This window comes from Schistocerca nitens, chromosome 3 (genome assembly GCF_023898315.1).
Source record: "Schistocerca nitens isolate TAMUIC-IGC-003100 chromosome 3, iqSchNite1.1, whole genome shotgun sequence".
NCBI lineage: Eukaryota > Metazoa > Arthropoda > Insecta > Orthoptera > Acrididae > Schistocerca > Schistocerca nitens.
Genome location: NC_064616.1, coordinates 693,303,923 through 693,321,395, shown reverse-complemented (window position 1 = coordinate 693,321,395; position 17,473 = coordinate 693,303,923). Strand labels below are relative to the sequence as shown.

Here is a 17,473-nt window from a genome sequence, read left to right as displayed (position 1 = left end):
CATGTTTACACGACATCCATCAATTTGTATAGTTGATCATTATAGCTAGACTTGTGAATGATCCAACCGCAGCTTTGAGCAGCATAGACCTATAATCACTTTTTTCCATCTAGCTTGCCAACACTGTGCTACTCAAGATGAGGAAAATGACATTGCTCAGATGAAGAAGATTTTATTTGGACTGACAATATCAGTAAACACTTGCAGGCATTCAGAGCTGGAGCTTTTACTCAAACTGAATTCAATATCAGTTTTTTTTCCAAAATAAAAAGAAATTCAGAAAATAGAATGATACACCATTCAAAACCCAGACAAGCAAACATAGTTTTGCAGTGCTTAAACTTCGAAGTTCCATAACTCATAAGTAGTAGACAAAGGTAACGTCCAAACAGAATTACTGTTATGCACTAAGTGCATCCATGTTACAGCATCTTCTACTTTATCCTTGAAGAAATACTGCTGCCAGAGAGTAAAAGAACTACCAGTATAATACTCCTAACCTCCTCCCCAACAAACACCTAGATATCTGGCATTTTCGAAATCTAGAATACTCTGAGATCAGCCTATACCATCAGTACCATATGAGCAGGACTGTGCTACAGTTCATTTCATTCCAAATAAAAAACTATACACAGAACATACAAATTGATCTCCCCATTTATCAGGAAAAAGAAAAGTAAATGATTATACAATCTGATGTTCCTTACAGAAGAAAGAAAGACTTGATGTCTACAGGAGATTTTAGGGGTAGTATAAAGGAGTAACAATATTAAATCTGAAAGTTACACAAATCAACAACATTTCACTGGGAGCTTGTGTGTGTATGCTTTGCTTCATATCAGTAATGCAGGCACAAGTCCATTAACTATGTAGTGAAAGACACATCTGATGTCACGCATTTGAGAAGAACCAAAAACTACTGTCAACACTGAGTTCTCTTACAGATCTAACACATCAATGGCAAATTTTTCTCATTCAGCATTCTAAGCATGTTATTACAACTGGTTACCTTTTGATGCACATAAAAATTCACAAACGGTTTTGAGAAATTCACATATGAAGCTCTCCTCACTTAATATTGCACCGATTTCCGATGAACAACATATCACTTTTTGTTTTTACTTTATTAATTTGGAGTTCCTTCACACATAATGAAATGTAAATATGAATATGATGTATGAAGTACCCAGACTACTATTAGAAACAGTTGCATTTTATGTTACAGGATTAAGAAATCCTGCTCACCTCAACATGAGTAATTTCTAAATAAATCTCATTTACTTAAATTCATCTAGCAAATACATATGAAACCCGTTCACTTTAATCTTACAGAGTTTTTGCAAATAAGTAAGTAGTTTATGTCAGTACTATAAGGATAGACTGCTATTCATCATACAGAGGATACACTGAGTTGCAGACAGGCACAACAAAACGATTGCTATACATCTGACATTTTGGCCAAAAGGTCTTCTTCTAAAGTTGAAAAACACACACACACACACACACACACACACACACACACACACAAAAACCACTATCTCTGGCTTTCATTCCATCCTGAACTTTACATCAGCTTAAACAGTTTATGTGAATTATAACTGAGAGAGAGAGGTTTTATTTGTGTGTGTGTGTGTGTGTGTGTGTGTGGAGCATTCTTTCACTCATTCGTGTTTGAAGCCTCTTCTCTGGATTCAGAACTAGAACACGAATCCCTCGTAGTTTCTTTTTTCTTCATGTGCTATTTCTGCTGTTACTTCATTTCAACAATACTTGCCTGTTCTTGTTGCTAACATTGAATCTACTTAACATGATGATGATGATGATGATGATGATGATGATAAGGAGGAGGAGATTAGTGTTTAACAACCCGTGGACACGAAGGTCATTAGAGATGGAGCACAAGCTCAGCTTAGGGAAGGAGGAAGAAGGAAAGCGGCCACGCCCTTTCGAAGGAACCGTCTCAGCCATTTGCCTTAAGCAATTTAGGAAATAATGGAAAACCCAAATCAGGATGGCTGGAAGCAAGTCTGAACCATCGTCGTCCTGAATGCGAGTACAATGTGCTAACCACTGTGCTACCCCACTTCATACTTAATACGAAAACAGCCCTAAATTAACTATGACGAAGTACCATTTTACAGATGTAAGTACAAAAGATTTTAGTGCCAATGAGCACCAGGAAATAAACACATTCTCTCTCTCTCTCTATAATAGAGGGAAACATTCCACGTGGGTTTACAAATGTCTGCTTGTGTGTGTGTGTGTGTGTGTGTGTGTGTGTGTGTGTGTGTGTGTGTGTACCTCTCCTTTTTTCCCCCTAAGGTAAGTCTTTCCGCTCCCGGGATTGGAATGACTCCTTACCCTCTCCCTTAAAACCCACATCCTTTCGTCTTTCCCTCTCCTTCCCTCTTTCCTGATGAAGCAACCGTTGGTTGGGAAAGCTTGAATTTTGTGTGTATGTTTGTGTGTCTATCAACCTGCCAGCGCTTTCGTTTGGTAAGTCACATCATCTTTGTTTATATCATCAAGACAAAAGGTAGCTTCCAATTACAGCAAAAACGGGATTTTTATTTCATTTATCATGGCAGGCTTCACATAATACCATACTGCATTAAGTTCCACTTTTACACAAAATGAAACATCTATTGACATCATAGTTTGCTGATGTACAATTAAAATAACCATGAGCAAAAACTGTTTGAGAAAAGCTATGACTGTTGTGTTAATATCACATGTTCCCTATGTTGTTCCCCTTATAGTCATACGTGATCATTAGACTACAGCAGAATTATTCACCATTCATCATTAGACAACAGAATTTTCCCTCACTACCAACTATTCTTAAGAAAGCTGTTTCCTCATGAAATATACAAACAGAAGAAAAATACAGAAGGTTGAAAATCAAATAAATTGAATTTTCTTCCACTAAGCTTTGTTTATTACAAGTTCGTTTTTGCTTATTAGACCATTAGCAAACATTCATTTTATACATTAAGTCACACTCATGAAGCCATCAATGGTCACACTGTGCTCATCACCTTCTATTCATAACAAACAGATAGAATGCTATGCTCCCGTCATCATACTATTAAAATTGTGTGTCTTTATCAACTGTTACATCTGCATTCATGAATTACATTGAAAAAGCAGATATCACAACAGAGATGAGACAGATATATCATGAACCAGTTTAACATATATATTTATGTTCATAAGTTGCATTACTATATTCTAGTTTTTATTCATGACTTAAATTCTCCGAACAGTCGTCCTATCCCCATAGACTACCAGGCATACCCTCTTACTGCATGTTAAGTATGCTGTGTGTTATATTGTGGCCCATTGATTGGCATTTCATTACTTTGACAAACACTAGGCCATTATCTTTGTGAGATGATCCATGGATGAATAAAGTTAAATAAAGAAATAAAATTGTATGGTGAACCTTTTCATATCATATCTCGTATTCAATCAGAAATTTGTTTCGGTACGCTAACATGTAAAATATATTATTTTTCCACTTTCCTGTAACATATGACATGAAAACCATGCAGTCTACATAGTTATAAAAATTGCTCATTCAAAACTTTTAGTGGCCAATAATGTTTCTATTGTGGGCTGCAATTGATTAAATTAATACTGACAGTTTTATTGTTTCACAATGACTAACCATCTTGATCAGTGATAACAGCAAATTCCACTGTGTATGTTGAAAATAAAAGTTAGCAAATAGTTTCAATGAATTAGAACATCTAGCTACAGGGTTATTTAATTCAGGATAGCAATTTTATGGGGCCATTATTTTACAAAGCTCAACAATAAACTAAGAATTACACGACACTCCTTATTCTCTGCCTGCTGTCAAGATACATACGAATAACTTTCAAGTTACTTTATTTTAGTTGTGCGAATACAGACATTGTTACATTGAGAAAAAAAATCAAAACGGATTTCAGTTCCTTGAAAGGAAATTTTGTTTAGCTGACGGTCATTGTTGACAAAAGATGAAAGTGTGAACTTGGGATGAAGGTTGTAGTTACAGATGGATCTGTAGGATATCTCAAGATCTGTGTTAGCTGGGGAGCTCAGCTGTGAGCTGGCAAAGCCATCTGAATTTCAGATCATGCTTGGTTATAATTACTGGCCAGATTAAGTAGCAATTTAGAAGACAGAGTTTTAGTGGTGATACACAAAGAATCACTGTATCAATAACATCAATGCCAAAAGGGGAGATGCTCCTCTTTATCCCCGCTACCTTAACAGACAGTGAAGTTCATGATGAAGACAACGTATGGGGAATACTGTTAACAGGTAAACATAGTGCTTCTGACAGAGATGCCGTCCAACACACACAGATTGATTTTTCAAAAAGTATTCACATATTTCCTTACTCCGTGCCTCCCAAAACAATGGTTGGCAGAAGAGGTTTCAGGTGTACCACTTTCTATGCTAGTAAACAGACTTTTCACGGCTCTTCAGAGCAGTCACAGTATTTAGAACCAGGTGCAAAAGCAAACTCGGTATTCACTTACATAAAAAACAAACTCCAGACAGCCTGGCAATGACACCAAACTAAGTTTTACTAAATATGACGCCCAAAAAAATGTACCTGTGCGTGATGTGTGTAAAATATATAAATAAAATAGTATCATATGACAAATTTATTCGTGGACTATCATCTCGCCGTTGTCAGTGACACACACAATATCTAAAATCACACTTTGTTGCTGTCACGCACTTCACACTTCATTGCCCCTAGATGGGCAGAAACAGCACTACAACAGCTTCCGAATATTAGACTGCTTCACTGCTGTAAGATGATTCACCAGCCTCAAATCCAGTCAGACTGTCAAGAGAAAACAGTGAAATATAGACAGGCTGCTAAAAAGATTTAAATGGTAGCTTTCTGCTGGAATTAAACGTCAGCTACAAGCTTTGATTTAAAACTTGGCAAGGCTGTGTATGTGGCTCAAATTATGTTCCTGGGAATTAACTTTCATAAAACACAGCACTTGATGACGGAAGGACACATATTGTCCGGGACAGCTACTTTTATGGCACGTGATGGTGACAATAACTATCGCCGCACTAGAAAATTTCCACATAAAACGAATTATGGGGTATCTATTGCATATCATGCAACCACAGTCAGCAGCATCAATTCTACAATGACTTTCCACCAGACACGGTCTATAATTCCTTGTCAGTGTCTGATTTTAAATCTTTTTTTATTTTCTCGTATCATAAAAATAACAAAATTTTGTGTTAATCCACACCTGGGAAAGACCATGACCTGTATGTAATAACATCGCAAAACTGTTGACGACTTGATATCTGGATTCGTTATGACCCAGTCGTAATTTTGTGTGGTTGCTAATTCCCATACACAAATAACAACATATGTTTACCTGGGGTTTCTGGAGATTCAACTTTCACACCCTTCCCATCCGCCATCTTAGCACCAATCACTGCATGGGCATCATTGTCTGTCGAAACATATGAGCATCAGGGGCTAGGATTACCCAAAGAATGTCTCTGGTCAAGCCGGCAGTCCACGTCAACTTGGTGTACGATTAGGTTGTAGCAGTGGCGTGATATCATAAAAAAGTAATATAAACCCAGTAATGACCGAAGTTGTGATTGTTTCTGGTGTCAGAACACCAATAGGTAAGTTCATGTGTCGTATTACTGAGCTACAAAACATGTTTAAATGAAATTCTAAGAGACAACTCATTTCTGTATTGATAGTTGTTTTGATAAGAAACAGGTGAAAATAATTATTTCCAGAAGTTTATAGGTCCAGACCCAGGAAGTATTTGAAGATGTTACGATTTTCCGTACATGTTGCCATTTTCCATATATAAGTTTGGAAGCTAAACCACCATCCACGCGAATTAGCAGACTCGCTTGAAATAATGTCCGTTCGATGCGCGTAACATTTTACTGATTTTATGGGAAATTAATCGTTTTGTGTAACCTGCAAGCGTATTATGTTGTTTGATGGAGTTTAAGGTGCATTTAATTCGTTATTACATTTTGCGTTAGAAAATTAAAACGCTGTTCGTTATTGATCCTCATCTATACTCTGCAAACATTGTATTTATGCGGAGGGTGCTTACAATTAAACCAAGTGTTTGGGTTCCTTCGTGGAATATTCGTCTATAGGGCTTGGGAATAGCGATTGATTCGGGCAGTTATTTTGTAGATTTCGCTATAATTAGTTTTAGCAGATTGGTTTGTACACATTATCTAGGAAAGTTCATAATTAAATCAATTAATTTATGACTGTATTAATAAATAAATGGGACTACACGTTCAACACAGTCAAAGTAAATAATAATGTTAAGGGGGCACTAAGTGAACATGCAGCAGTACAGAGTGGTGGGGAATACAGAAGCGTCCGATTCCAACCGTCTGCTGTGACCCTTGACGTGACCAATATGGCGGAAACGAACAATGCCAACGTTTCCAATATGGCGCCTATATAATCATTACGTACACGACAACAAACACCAAAATACATATAAAACCAGCGCACAACTCACTCTCGAAAAATATAATCGAAGTAACGGGGGACCAGTGCGGGAATAATGGGGTTTTTGGGTGGGGACAAACTAAATATAAACACATACAGAGACACACCACGATCCCAAACTACAAAAAACGACGACATAAAAACACCACAAAATTCCCAGCTTCCGCTAAACTTACAATATCGACAGGAATCGGCCACTTCCCTTCACCTACATAGCTCAATCGCAGTTGTCGATACCACAAGATAAAAACCAACTACTCCAGGAATTATAATCACGCCACAACTATCGATACCACAAAACCAACACCGAAAACAACAAAAATTGGTATCGAACACTTCCCTTTACCTATATAGGCCAATAGCAGCTCGCAATACCAACACACATAGCTACGACGATACATTGGAATCGGACACTTCCCTTAACCTATATAGGTCAACAGCAATTCACAATACCAAAACCCACATAGCTATCACAACAAATTGCAATCGGTCACTTCCCATGACCTATGCAGCTCAAACACAACTGACGGTTCCAAAAAAATTGACATAGTGTATTTCCCCCAAGGTACATAAATCAACCAAAAGTGCCGATACCAAATCATCAACCACCAACACATGCAGTAAATAACACCGACCCAACAACACACAAAAACCCCACCAAACATCATAACACGTGAACTGTAGACCCAAAAACACGACTACTTACCATAAAAAAAGTTCCAGCACTACACACTGATCCCCAACTAGCATATTCTGCTAGCATACGCCGCATTTTACTGTCTCTGTCACAAGCCCAAAAAGTTGCAGAAACTTAATGACAGACATGTCGTCCCCTATTTCAGCCTACAGATGCGCACTATTAAACTTAGAAGTCATATCCATACCTAACAAAAGAAGCCACAAATTGAATTAAACGACTTACCACATGACAAACAGCAAACCAATAGCATCAAACGACACCACAATAACATAAACAGAACGGAAACTTAATTCTTAACTCTAAGCCATCTGGCCATCTAAGATCAACGCCATCTGGTGCCAAGTTAAAGTAATACGGTTCTCGAGTCTGCTGCCTCCAGTGTAGTATGTGGCATCTCAAAGTAGGCCCTAATGTCTTTCGAATATGCTTAACAGCAGATGCACAAGAGACAACATTTTTCTTGTATTGCTCACTTGGATTAGCTATCCTAAGCATATTGTTAAGTACTTATACTCAATGTGTACTTTCATTACTTATGTTAGATTGGTCTTGTAGTATTCATATCTAAGTTTTTCTAATTTCGTCATTTGTGTTAATTTTGGCCACAGTTACGTGATGATGATTACTAGAAATACGTCATAAATAAAATATTTAGCAACCAAGACATTACCAAGGAATTACTACATGCCAGGAAATTTTCTTGTTACTAATGCCTTCAAACAAATAAAACAATATTAGAGATTTGATCTAGGATGCAAATGTAATTGAAATGGTAGCTTATACATAAAAAAAAAAGCTTGTCATGACACATTTGTTGGCTTTACCAACTTGCAACAAAACTTGTCACCTGACAACCTAACTTAGACCTTGTACTATGCTGCAGTTCAGTCGGTTGGTTGGTTGATTCGGGGAGGGGCCAGTGAGGTCATCGGTCCCATCGGATTAAGGAAGGATGGAGAAGGAAAGTGGCCATGCCCTTTCAAAGGAACCATCCTGGCATTTGCGTGAAGCGATTAAGGGAAATGATGGAAAACCTAAACCTGGATGACCGGACACAGCTTTGAACCATCATCCTCCCAAATGCGAGTCCAATGTGCTACCACTGCGCCAGCTCGCTTGGTCAGTCTGTTGCCAAGCCTCTTAAAAACATCTAGTAGGCTTATACAACACAGTCTTTGTAAACAATACACTCCAAGCCATCACCCACAAGAAATAAACATGTTACAAAGAAAGTATATGACTTACATTTACAAGTGACACACACAAAGAGATCCCAGACAACATCTATGTAACATGTCATCACACTTCAAAGAATATACCAATGGCTTGTGTTATTCATTAGACCTTAATGTTGTAGACATGGAAGATACATGGAGACACTAGAAGATTTCGGACATATTAAATAATGGTAAGACAGAGATTTCAAAAGCATATTTTAAACTGCAAGCCATTTTCATGGGCAGATGTGGACTTTGATTATAAATTATGGCTGATGAACAGCAGATTAAAACTGAAGAAATTGCAAAAAGTAGGTATTTAGGGAAGTGGTACTTGGACAAATTGAAAGAACCATGGCTTATTCAGTGTTTCAAAAGAAGCATTAGGCAATGATTGACTGAAACAGAGGTTAGATGACATGTGGAGTTGCAGACAAGCACAATGAAAAGACACTTACACTTACAGCTTTCAGCCAAAGCCTTCTTCAGAAACACACACTCACATTCATTCATTCATACAAGCAAGCACACCTCACACACGACTGCCTTCTCCGGCAGCTTGGATTCCATTTTTTGTTCGTAACTATAATATTGAAGTATTTAGCTGAATCAACAACCTTTGAATTTGTGAGATTTGTTTTGTAAATGAAATAGAACAGACTCCTCTTAGTACTTGTGTGGAGGATCTCACTCTTATTATTATTTATACTTAATTACTGCTTTTTTGGGCCACGCAGGTACATTTTCTGAATCACTTCCCAATTGAATTGGAGCATCTGATGTCTTTACTAGATGGTAAATTATAGCATCATCCACAAACAATCTTAAAAGGGCTGCTCAAAAATCTCCTAAATTGTTTATATAGATTAGGAGCAGCAGAGGGCCTATAACATGACTTGGGAAATGCCAGACATCAGTTCCACTTCCACTTCACTTGATGATTATCCATTAGTTACTGACTATTTGTCAGTTACTACAAACTGTGACCATCCTGAGAGGAAATGACGAATCCAGTTGCACAACTGCGATGATACTCCTTAGGGACAAAATTTGATGAGCAGCCACTTGTGAGGGACAGTGTCAAAAGCCTTCAGGAAATTTAGAAATGTGGCATCAGTCCGATTCGAGATCCTCTGTTAGTAGCACTCATTACTTCATATGAATAAAGAACCAGTTGTGTTTCATCAGAATGGTGCTTTCCAAATCCATGCTGCCTGCCTGTTAATAGATCATTTTCTTTTCAGTATTTTGTATGCAATATATGTTCCAAAATCCTTCTGCAAATTGATGTCACTGATACGGATCTGTAAGTCATCAGATTGCTCCTATTTCCTTTCTTGAGTGTTGGTCTAATCTGTGCAACTTTCCAGTCTTTACATATGGATCTTTCATCAAGTGAGTGGTTGTATGTGACTGCTAAGTATGAAGCTCAGAGTGAAGCTATTATATCAGTATATTCTGAAAGGAACCAAGTAGTCGCTCTATAGTCTGGACCAGAAGACTTGCCTTTATTAAGTGATTTACGCTACTTCACTGCATGGAGGGTATTTACTTCTAAATTACTCATATTGGCAACTATTCTTGATTCAAATTCTGGAATGTATACTGCATCATATTTGGTGCAGAAATTTCAAAAAAGCATGTCTAGTATCTCCACTTTAGTGCCACTGAAGTCTGTAACATTACCATTGTTGTTGCACAGTTCAGGTTATTGAGTAGCTTTCCACTAATGTACTTTGTGTGGGACCAGAATCACTTTGGATTTTCTGCCAGATTTCAAGACACAGTTTCATTGTGGAAACTATTAAAAGCAACTCACATTGAAGTCCACAATAAATTTCAAGCTTCTGTGACATTGTCAGTATTGGGGATTTTGCATTCTTTTAAATATGGTGTGCTTTCATTGTTGCTTCTGCGACAGTGTTCTGATCTGTTTTGTGTAGAATGGGGAATCTGTTCAGTTTCTTCTTAGTTTCCTTAATTTGAACCTCTCAGTTGTCATCAGTACTATTTCTTTACATTTAAGCTACATCTGGTCTAAAAAACAAATTTGTATCTGCATTTTTCACTAAATATATTTTACATTTATCTTTGGTGGTTTTGGAAGTTTTGGTATTCGGTCTTGCTACATTGGCCTTGTGGTAACTAGTCCCTGTATCTGTCATAATGCTCCCTGTTTGCTCAGGATTATTTGATGTCAAGTGGTCTAGTATGTCATTGCAACCATTTACACTCTATCCAGGCTCCTTAACTAATTGTACAAAATAATTTTCAGAGAGAGAATTTTGGCTAGTACAATTTTGGATGATGTATTGTGCCTATGTACATATATTTTTGCCAACATATCAAAGGTAGACTGAAGTCACCATCAACTGTAATTATATGCCAGAGGTTGAAAATACCATTAGAACTGTAAGATTCTTTTATTTAGAACGTGCCTGGTTTCAGGAACTTAAATGCCCATCTTCATGTGTTATGCTGAAAATAGCACAAGGTTGGATATGATAATAGTTTTTACACACAGCAATACACACAAAAAATGCTGTGTAGCGGTAGACGAGTACAGGACATGGTGTATTACCGGTGAGTACAGAGCATGGAGTAGCATACACAAACTGATTACCAGTTTCCCTCATTGGCAGCTATATCCCTAAGGTGCTGCATCATGCACCCAACATTTGAGCTTCCAACAACCAATAATCCTACCCTCTGTGAATCCTCAGAACTTGCAGGCTGAGTAGGTTTCACTGAAACAGGGAAAACTACAGCTGGCTCAGGATATTTATCAGCTACAACTGGCACCTGAAACCTATTTGTCAGGCAAACTGGGGATACCTTTCAACTGGTCCCGCAGAAAGTCTTTAACCAGCCCCAACACTCTGACGCAACCTTCCCACTTCAGCACGAGTGAGGGGTCAGCCTCAGAGTGGACAGTAACCGGCCAGCCGCAGTAGTGGACCAATAGGTGGAAGTCCAATGGCAACACCCTCCGCTGCATGACTGAAGCCAGAACCACGTGTAGCTGTGAGTGAAGAGTCACCAACTTGGCTTGCATCTGAACACAGTATTCACAGCCCCTATCGACACTCAGGACACAAATACACAAAAAAATTTAAGATGAAACTACACAAGCACACAGACAAAGTTAAATAAGTAACTCAGTTCTCCTTTGAAGTTTATATTGCAATGAACACATAATGAACTACTCTCCCATTGATGCTTGTATGGAGGTTGCCTCATGACTGAGCTGTCTACACCTTACACTGGCGGTCTGAAACAAAACAAAAGACAGCAGCGGGACAGGCAGTGTAAATTCACGTTACCCTGTTACCAAAACGCAAGACTATTCTTCGTAAATCACTACATACAACAACTTATGCAGAAACCATGCAGCAGTGATAAGAACTGGACATAACAAGGAAGCATTAACTGAGCAGCAAGTGAGACAGGGTTATAGCTCATCCCTGCTGTTGTTCTCTCTGTACAATTAGCTTACTTTGATGGAAACCAAGGAGAAATTTGGGAAGAGAAGTAAAGTTCAAGTGGATTTAGGGTGCCAGTAGCTGTGCAGAGGTGAAGAGACTTCCTCAGCATAGACTAGTATAGGGAGCTACATATGACATATTTTGAATATCATAACATCTTTAAGACCAAATTTTGTAGGAGCACGAAAAGATGTAGTTTTGGCCCATTTGCTGTGTGCTCATCACATATTAGAGAATTCTTACGCCAACTCTCATCAGCAAACATAATTGGTTGTAAGTTAATGGAATATTTAAAAAAAAAAAAAAAAAAAAGAATTAATCTTGGCCTTGTGGTCTTACAAAATCATTTGACTCAGACTCCCTGATGGCTCTTTGTAGTTGAACTGACTGACTCCTGCAAGGTGTTTCCAGCAGCCCCCATCCCCCACACTTCACCCCGCATGCACATCATAATGTGAACAGTACTTGTTCTTACTTGCAAAAGACAGAAAGAAAACAAGAAAACACGCACAAATGTAAATAAAAAATAAGGCCAAAATATTGTAGGTAGATATCAGCATATCATCCTTGACATGTCTTACACAATGGCCACAGTTTGTATCTTTCTTCCTATTTAATAATAGACATAAACTAGATTCAAAAATACTTTGCAAGATTATCAGTATCACATGACAATCAAGAGTGACAGTGGGTAGCCTCACAGAATACTGTAGAGATGCACTTGGTAGTATTTCAAGCAATTAAGAGTATTCAAGAATGTGACATGCTGCTCTTGAGTGTTATGAATATGTGATGCAGTGATTTTTTGAGCAATGATAATGGAATACATGCATCAGGAAATCTTTGGGAGATACTGACAACCTAATGGATGAGACCATTATTCACATAGTTCTTGGATTTGTCACTGAACACAACTTGACTACATTCCGCCTGTGGCAATATCATTCACTTACCATATAAGTCCTGAAAAACTTTTCACTATTGACAAAACAATAAAAGTTAAAATAATATATGTTAAGTAGATATTTGATTCTATAGTGATATAGTGGTTGATGTCATAGTGTGCACAAATAAATAGAGATTTTTCAGTGTGGTGGATTGTGATGACCTGATCCAGGGAAACTGCAGTTCAGTATCCACAATTATAATGTGATGACATCTAGCAGCTTAGAATCTATTCTTCACAGTATCACTTCTTTGCAAAGATCATACTGTATTCTTTTGTAAGCCAGAAGTTTAATAATTCTGTAAAAGTTATCATGGTAGCTGCCACTACATTCCTCCTCAACTTAAAACCATTTACAGTACAATTATTGGACTCGTAAAGTAGTGGTTGCCTTTGTTGTAGATAATGTCATTTAGTGTCAGTTCAGTTTTTATGCAGTTGTGGAAACAGCACAAAAATTAATTTGCAAATGGTGTTTATGTATGTAATTTCAGGATCACTTGGTGGTTGTTTTTCAACCCTTAGAGCTGATGAGCTGGGCACGATAGTAATTAAGGAAGCTTTGGAGAGAGCAGAAATTGATCCCGCTAATACACCTGGAATATGTGAAGTCATTATGGGGCAGGTGAGCATGTATGCACATAGGATGCTGTGTGTGTGTGTGTGTGTGTGTGTGTGTGTGTGTGTGTGTGTGTGTGTGTGTGTGTGTGTGTTATAGCATAGGAATAATGAGGAATGCTATTAGTGAGGGCTATATCAACTTCTTTCAGGACAAGAAGGAATAACCACTACCTGAAGAAAGGAATGTTTTTGTACTAAGAAATTTCAGTTTATACAAGACTTGTTGCTACACCAGTGATGCATGTGTTGAACCCCACGATAATAGTGGTGGGGATGGGGGAGATGTGCTAATTTAGGTCTGGTAGTAGATTAGAGAACCATCTGCAATCTGCAGAACTAAAGTATAATAATGCAAAGTGATAGTATCCTAGCAAATATGGCTTTTTATGAGTTTAAGATTTCGCAACAAATACACCAGTTAGTGTCTCTTTCAGTAAAACATTTCTTCCATTGAATTTACTGAAATGTTTACATCACTAACATCTGTATGTTGGTTGGTAATAGCTTGAAACTGAGAGAGTAATCCACCTCTCACTTTTAAGACTCCCTTCATCAAAGTCAGGGCTAGAAGGTACAGTTCAGCGTTGTGTCTCCTTAGGTTTTCCCGGCATTATTGATAAGACACAGACTGGTGTTAATGCCACACAAGAAAGCTTTGTCCAAATGAATCCTTAATTTCAGTAATAAGTGGTTAAGTTTGCAGACAAATGATGTATATGTTGACCCACAGTGCTCTCTTGTGTGTGGCTGGAAACACTATTGTTTGTTACATCATGTTTGGTCAATGAACAGCTGTCAAAAGAATTGTAAGTGGGAAAGCAAGTGCAACTGTATATCATTAATATCAAGTGGTTTAGTATGTGTGTGTTCTCGTACTGCGAAATTTCAGTTTGTACAAGACATCATGCTACACCAGTGATACATGTGTTAAACCAGGAGATAAAAGGTGATTGTATAAATAGTGCGTTGGTAAAAGAATATTCAGTGTGCCAGTAGTACAGCATGACTGCGATATTCTCCACATGGCTGTAACAGACCATAAAGAAGTTTGACAATATAATGAAAAGGATAGGCTGCTACTCACCATGTAGTGGAGATGTTGAGTCGACACACACACACACACACACACACACACACAGACAGAGAGAGAGAGAGAGAGAGAGAGAGAGAGAGAGAGAGAGATGAGATGTGTGTATGAGTTTTGCTTGTGGGAATGTGTGTGTGTTGTCTAATTCAGAAGGATGCCTTTTGGCCGAAAGCTTACTTGTTTAGCAGTCTTTTTGTTGTGCCTGTCTGCGACATTTCATCTCCAATGACGGTGAGTAGCAGTCTATCCATTTGATTATATTGTCATTATTTCATCCTGGATTTTCCATTATTGAACCATAAAATTTTATCCACAGTGTGCTCAACACTGGAGCCCTGTAACATGTGGACCAGACAACATACATAAGCCAATGCTGATTGCTGGAGCATGGAATGGGTACACACTTGTCATCGTGCTGACTACCATAGTCCAGACTTCACCAGTGCCTCCATCTGAAATGCACACCTGAGTACCGACGCATGCTGTGTGGCCAAGTGTAATCTTTTGGAATGAGTCCCACTTCAACTTGCTCTACAGTAATGGTTTTATACACATTAAATTCTATCATGGTGACTGCAGTTTGGCAACCTGTTTGAGCAACACCTGTCATGTGTAATGGCGTGAGGTGCCATTCAGTGTGCAACAATTATGCTCCAATTTATTCAGAGCAATATGAACAGCAACTGCTATGTCAGAGTGGTTTTAGAGTCCGTGGCACTGCCTCTCTTGTAGGCTGTATCACATGCCATACATCAGCAGCATAATTCTCATTGAATATAATATGAAATGTTCAAACCCGTTTTGGAGTACGGGTGAAACCATTGCTTCTCTAGCCTGCATGTTTGCCTGACATGTTGCCTGTGTAACATACGAAAAGCTGAACCATAAGGTGTTCCATGTGCCAATGTGGTGGATAATTGTTGAGTTGAAAATGTTAGTGGGCAACCCATGGTGCACAATACTGCTCCTAAGTTGAATTAGGCTAACTCAGCTGTGCAGAACTCCATCTGACTGTACTTTTATACCCCTATTTACTCATGGGAATGAAGTGGCTGATATCAATTTCTACAAAACACTTCAAACACCTCCCGTGCACAGCTGGACACAACTGACATAAAATCCAACAAACATGTTTGGCCAGGCAGTCAGCCAGAGGGTTACTTTTCTAGAAAGGCAGAAAACAACAGTAGCAGAACACATGTAGTTTCCCAGAATGTTTTTTTAATTATGAAATATCAAGAAAGTACATCTGGAAAATTATCAACTGTCTACATACAGAAAGAACTGTATAGTATTGTAAAAATTCCATCAGAAGACCTAGAAATGAGACTTACTATAAAAGCCTTCACCTTCTGTTGGGCCTCAATGCTTTTGGAAGCTAACTGCCCTAGTCACTATCAGATGGTGATGGAGTTACACAGCATACCAAAATACTGCAAATGTGATGTGATGCCCAAAGACACTCTGTATCTTGATACAGATGAACTTAAAAAATAATGGTGTCAGGTGTAACACTGATGGTACAAATATTAAGAGCTTTTAAAGTCAGCAGATTTTGTTTTTATGTTCAAACCACTGGTTCAACCAGAAATTTTTATGCTACATACCAAACTACTGAGACATTTTAACAGCCAAGATTTTGGCTAAGCCACACTGGTGTGTAATGGCCAAGCATGATGTGGTGTTCATCTCCAACACACTGTATCAGCTACACTGATAACACCCCAGTTAAGTTACAGAGTACATGAGAGTAAAATGCAAGAATTTAAAATGCCTAATATATTCTCTAATTTGAAGGGCAAAAGGTGTGCAAGGCATTATAACATCTGTCCTATGCAGCCTTGCATGAATGGTCTAAAATTCGTGCAGGAAGTTACTGTCTCTAGATAAACACTTGTAACAGTAATTCTAGCCAGAAAGGTGGACCTATTTAGGAGACTTTGCTCTTCTATAGTCAGTTCCCAGTTATTGCAGAAAAAAGTGCATTTTAGTTGTACAACTATGGAGACAGAGACAGAAAAAACCAGGATGTGTATAGCAAATTGATAATTAAATAACCTCCTAATAAAGCAAACATTCTGTGGAAAATGTAAAAGCAAAGGAAAGAATGGCCCAACGTTGATTTTGACTAACGGATCAGATGATGACTATACAACTCAGGGTATGGAAGTTGCTGTCTCCCTAAGAGAATTAGCAAGTCCATCAGCTGTCTTCCCCACCCACAGATTGCACAAATACATTGGTTCCCATTCTTCAATGGAACATCAGTGGGTTCAGAATGAATCTGACTGTACTGAAATTCATGTCACATGGGATACACTTGTCTCAAAGAGGTGGCAATGGTATGCATCCATCACAGTCTTCATTACCAACTAGTGAGAGCAACAAAGAATGTGGAGGATGCATACCATAGGACACATGGCTTAGGCCCAAAACTAGCTGGATACAGTATGTTGCATCACCAGGGCTGTTACAACAGAGCTAACATTAAAGACAGTTGACTTTTGATATCAGATAAGACAAATACAAATGGTCCAATATTTCACAGTGTGCCAGGACTGATTTTATTCTTTTTTACTCATGTTATGTAAGTTTTTAACATTCTCGTATTAGCTTTGCCTGATGATTGGTGCATGATACCTTAGAATTGGTTATGTGGATAATAATGTGATTAATATTATTCAGCATTATGTTTGAAGCTGACAAATAGCATTCAAGAAGTCTCTGTGCATACTGTGGTGTACAGATAAGTATATTTTTGGTTTCCATTGTTTGAGTGATGTTACTATATTGATATACAATGTTAGGCTCTAGAGTGAAACTTTTATTAAGCATATACTCCGATCCAAAGAAAAACTTCGTGACAGATTAAATCTTTATGC

The 17,473-nt window shown here is 38.1% G+C and overlaps 2 protein-coding genes across 4 annotated transcripts in view; one reads left to right on the top strand and one right to left on the bottom strand.

Annotated features, from left to right (window-relative positions):
* Positions 1–5,493, bottom strand: part of LOC126248660 (MAP7 domain-containing protein 2-like) — a 421,589-nt gene extending 416,096 nt beyond the window's left edge. For all 3 annotated transcript variants that reach the window (XM_049949858.1, XM_049949865.1, XM_049949867.1), the window contains exon 1: positions 5,409–5,493. In XM_049949858.1, the coding sequence (XP_049805815.1) occupies positions 5,409–5,454 (46 nt within the window). In that variant the 5' untranslated portion in view covers positions 5,455–5,493. The remainder of the gene's footprint in view (positions 1–5,408) is intronic.
* A 38-nt stretch (positions 5,494–5,531) lies between these two features.
* The window catches only part of LOC126248659 (acetyl-CoA acetyltransferase, cytosolic-like), a 66,908-nt gene continuing 54,966 nt past the window's right edge, over positions 5,532–17,473 (top strand). Inside the window, exons 1-2 of the mRNA XM_049949845.1 lie at positions 5,532–5,667; positions 13,378–13,508. Coding sequence (XP_049805802.1) covers positions 5,625–5,667; positions 13,378–13,508 — 174 coding nt within the window. The 5' untranslated portion in view covers positions 5,532–5,624. The remainder of the gene's footprint in view (positions 5,668–13,377; positions 13,509–17,473) is intronic.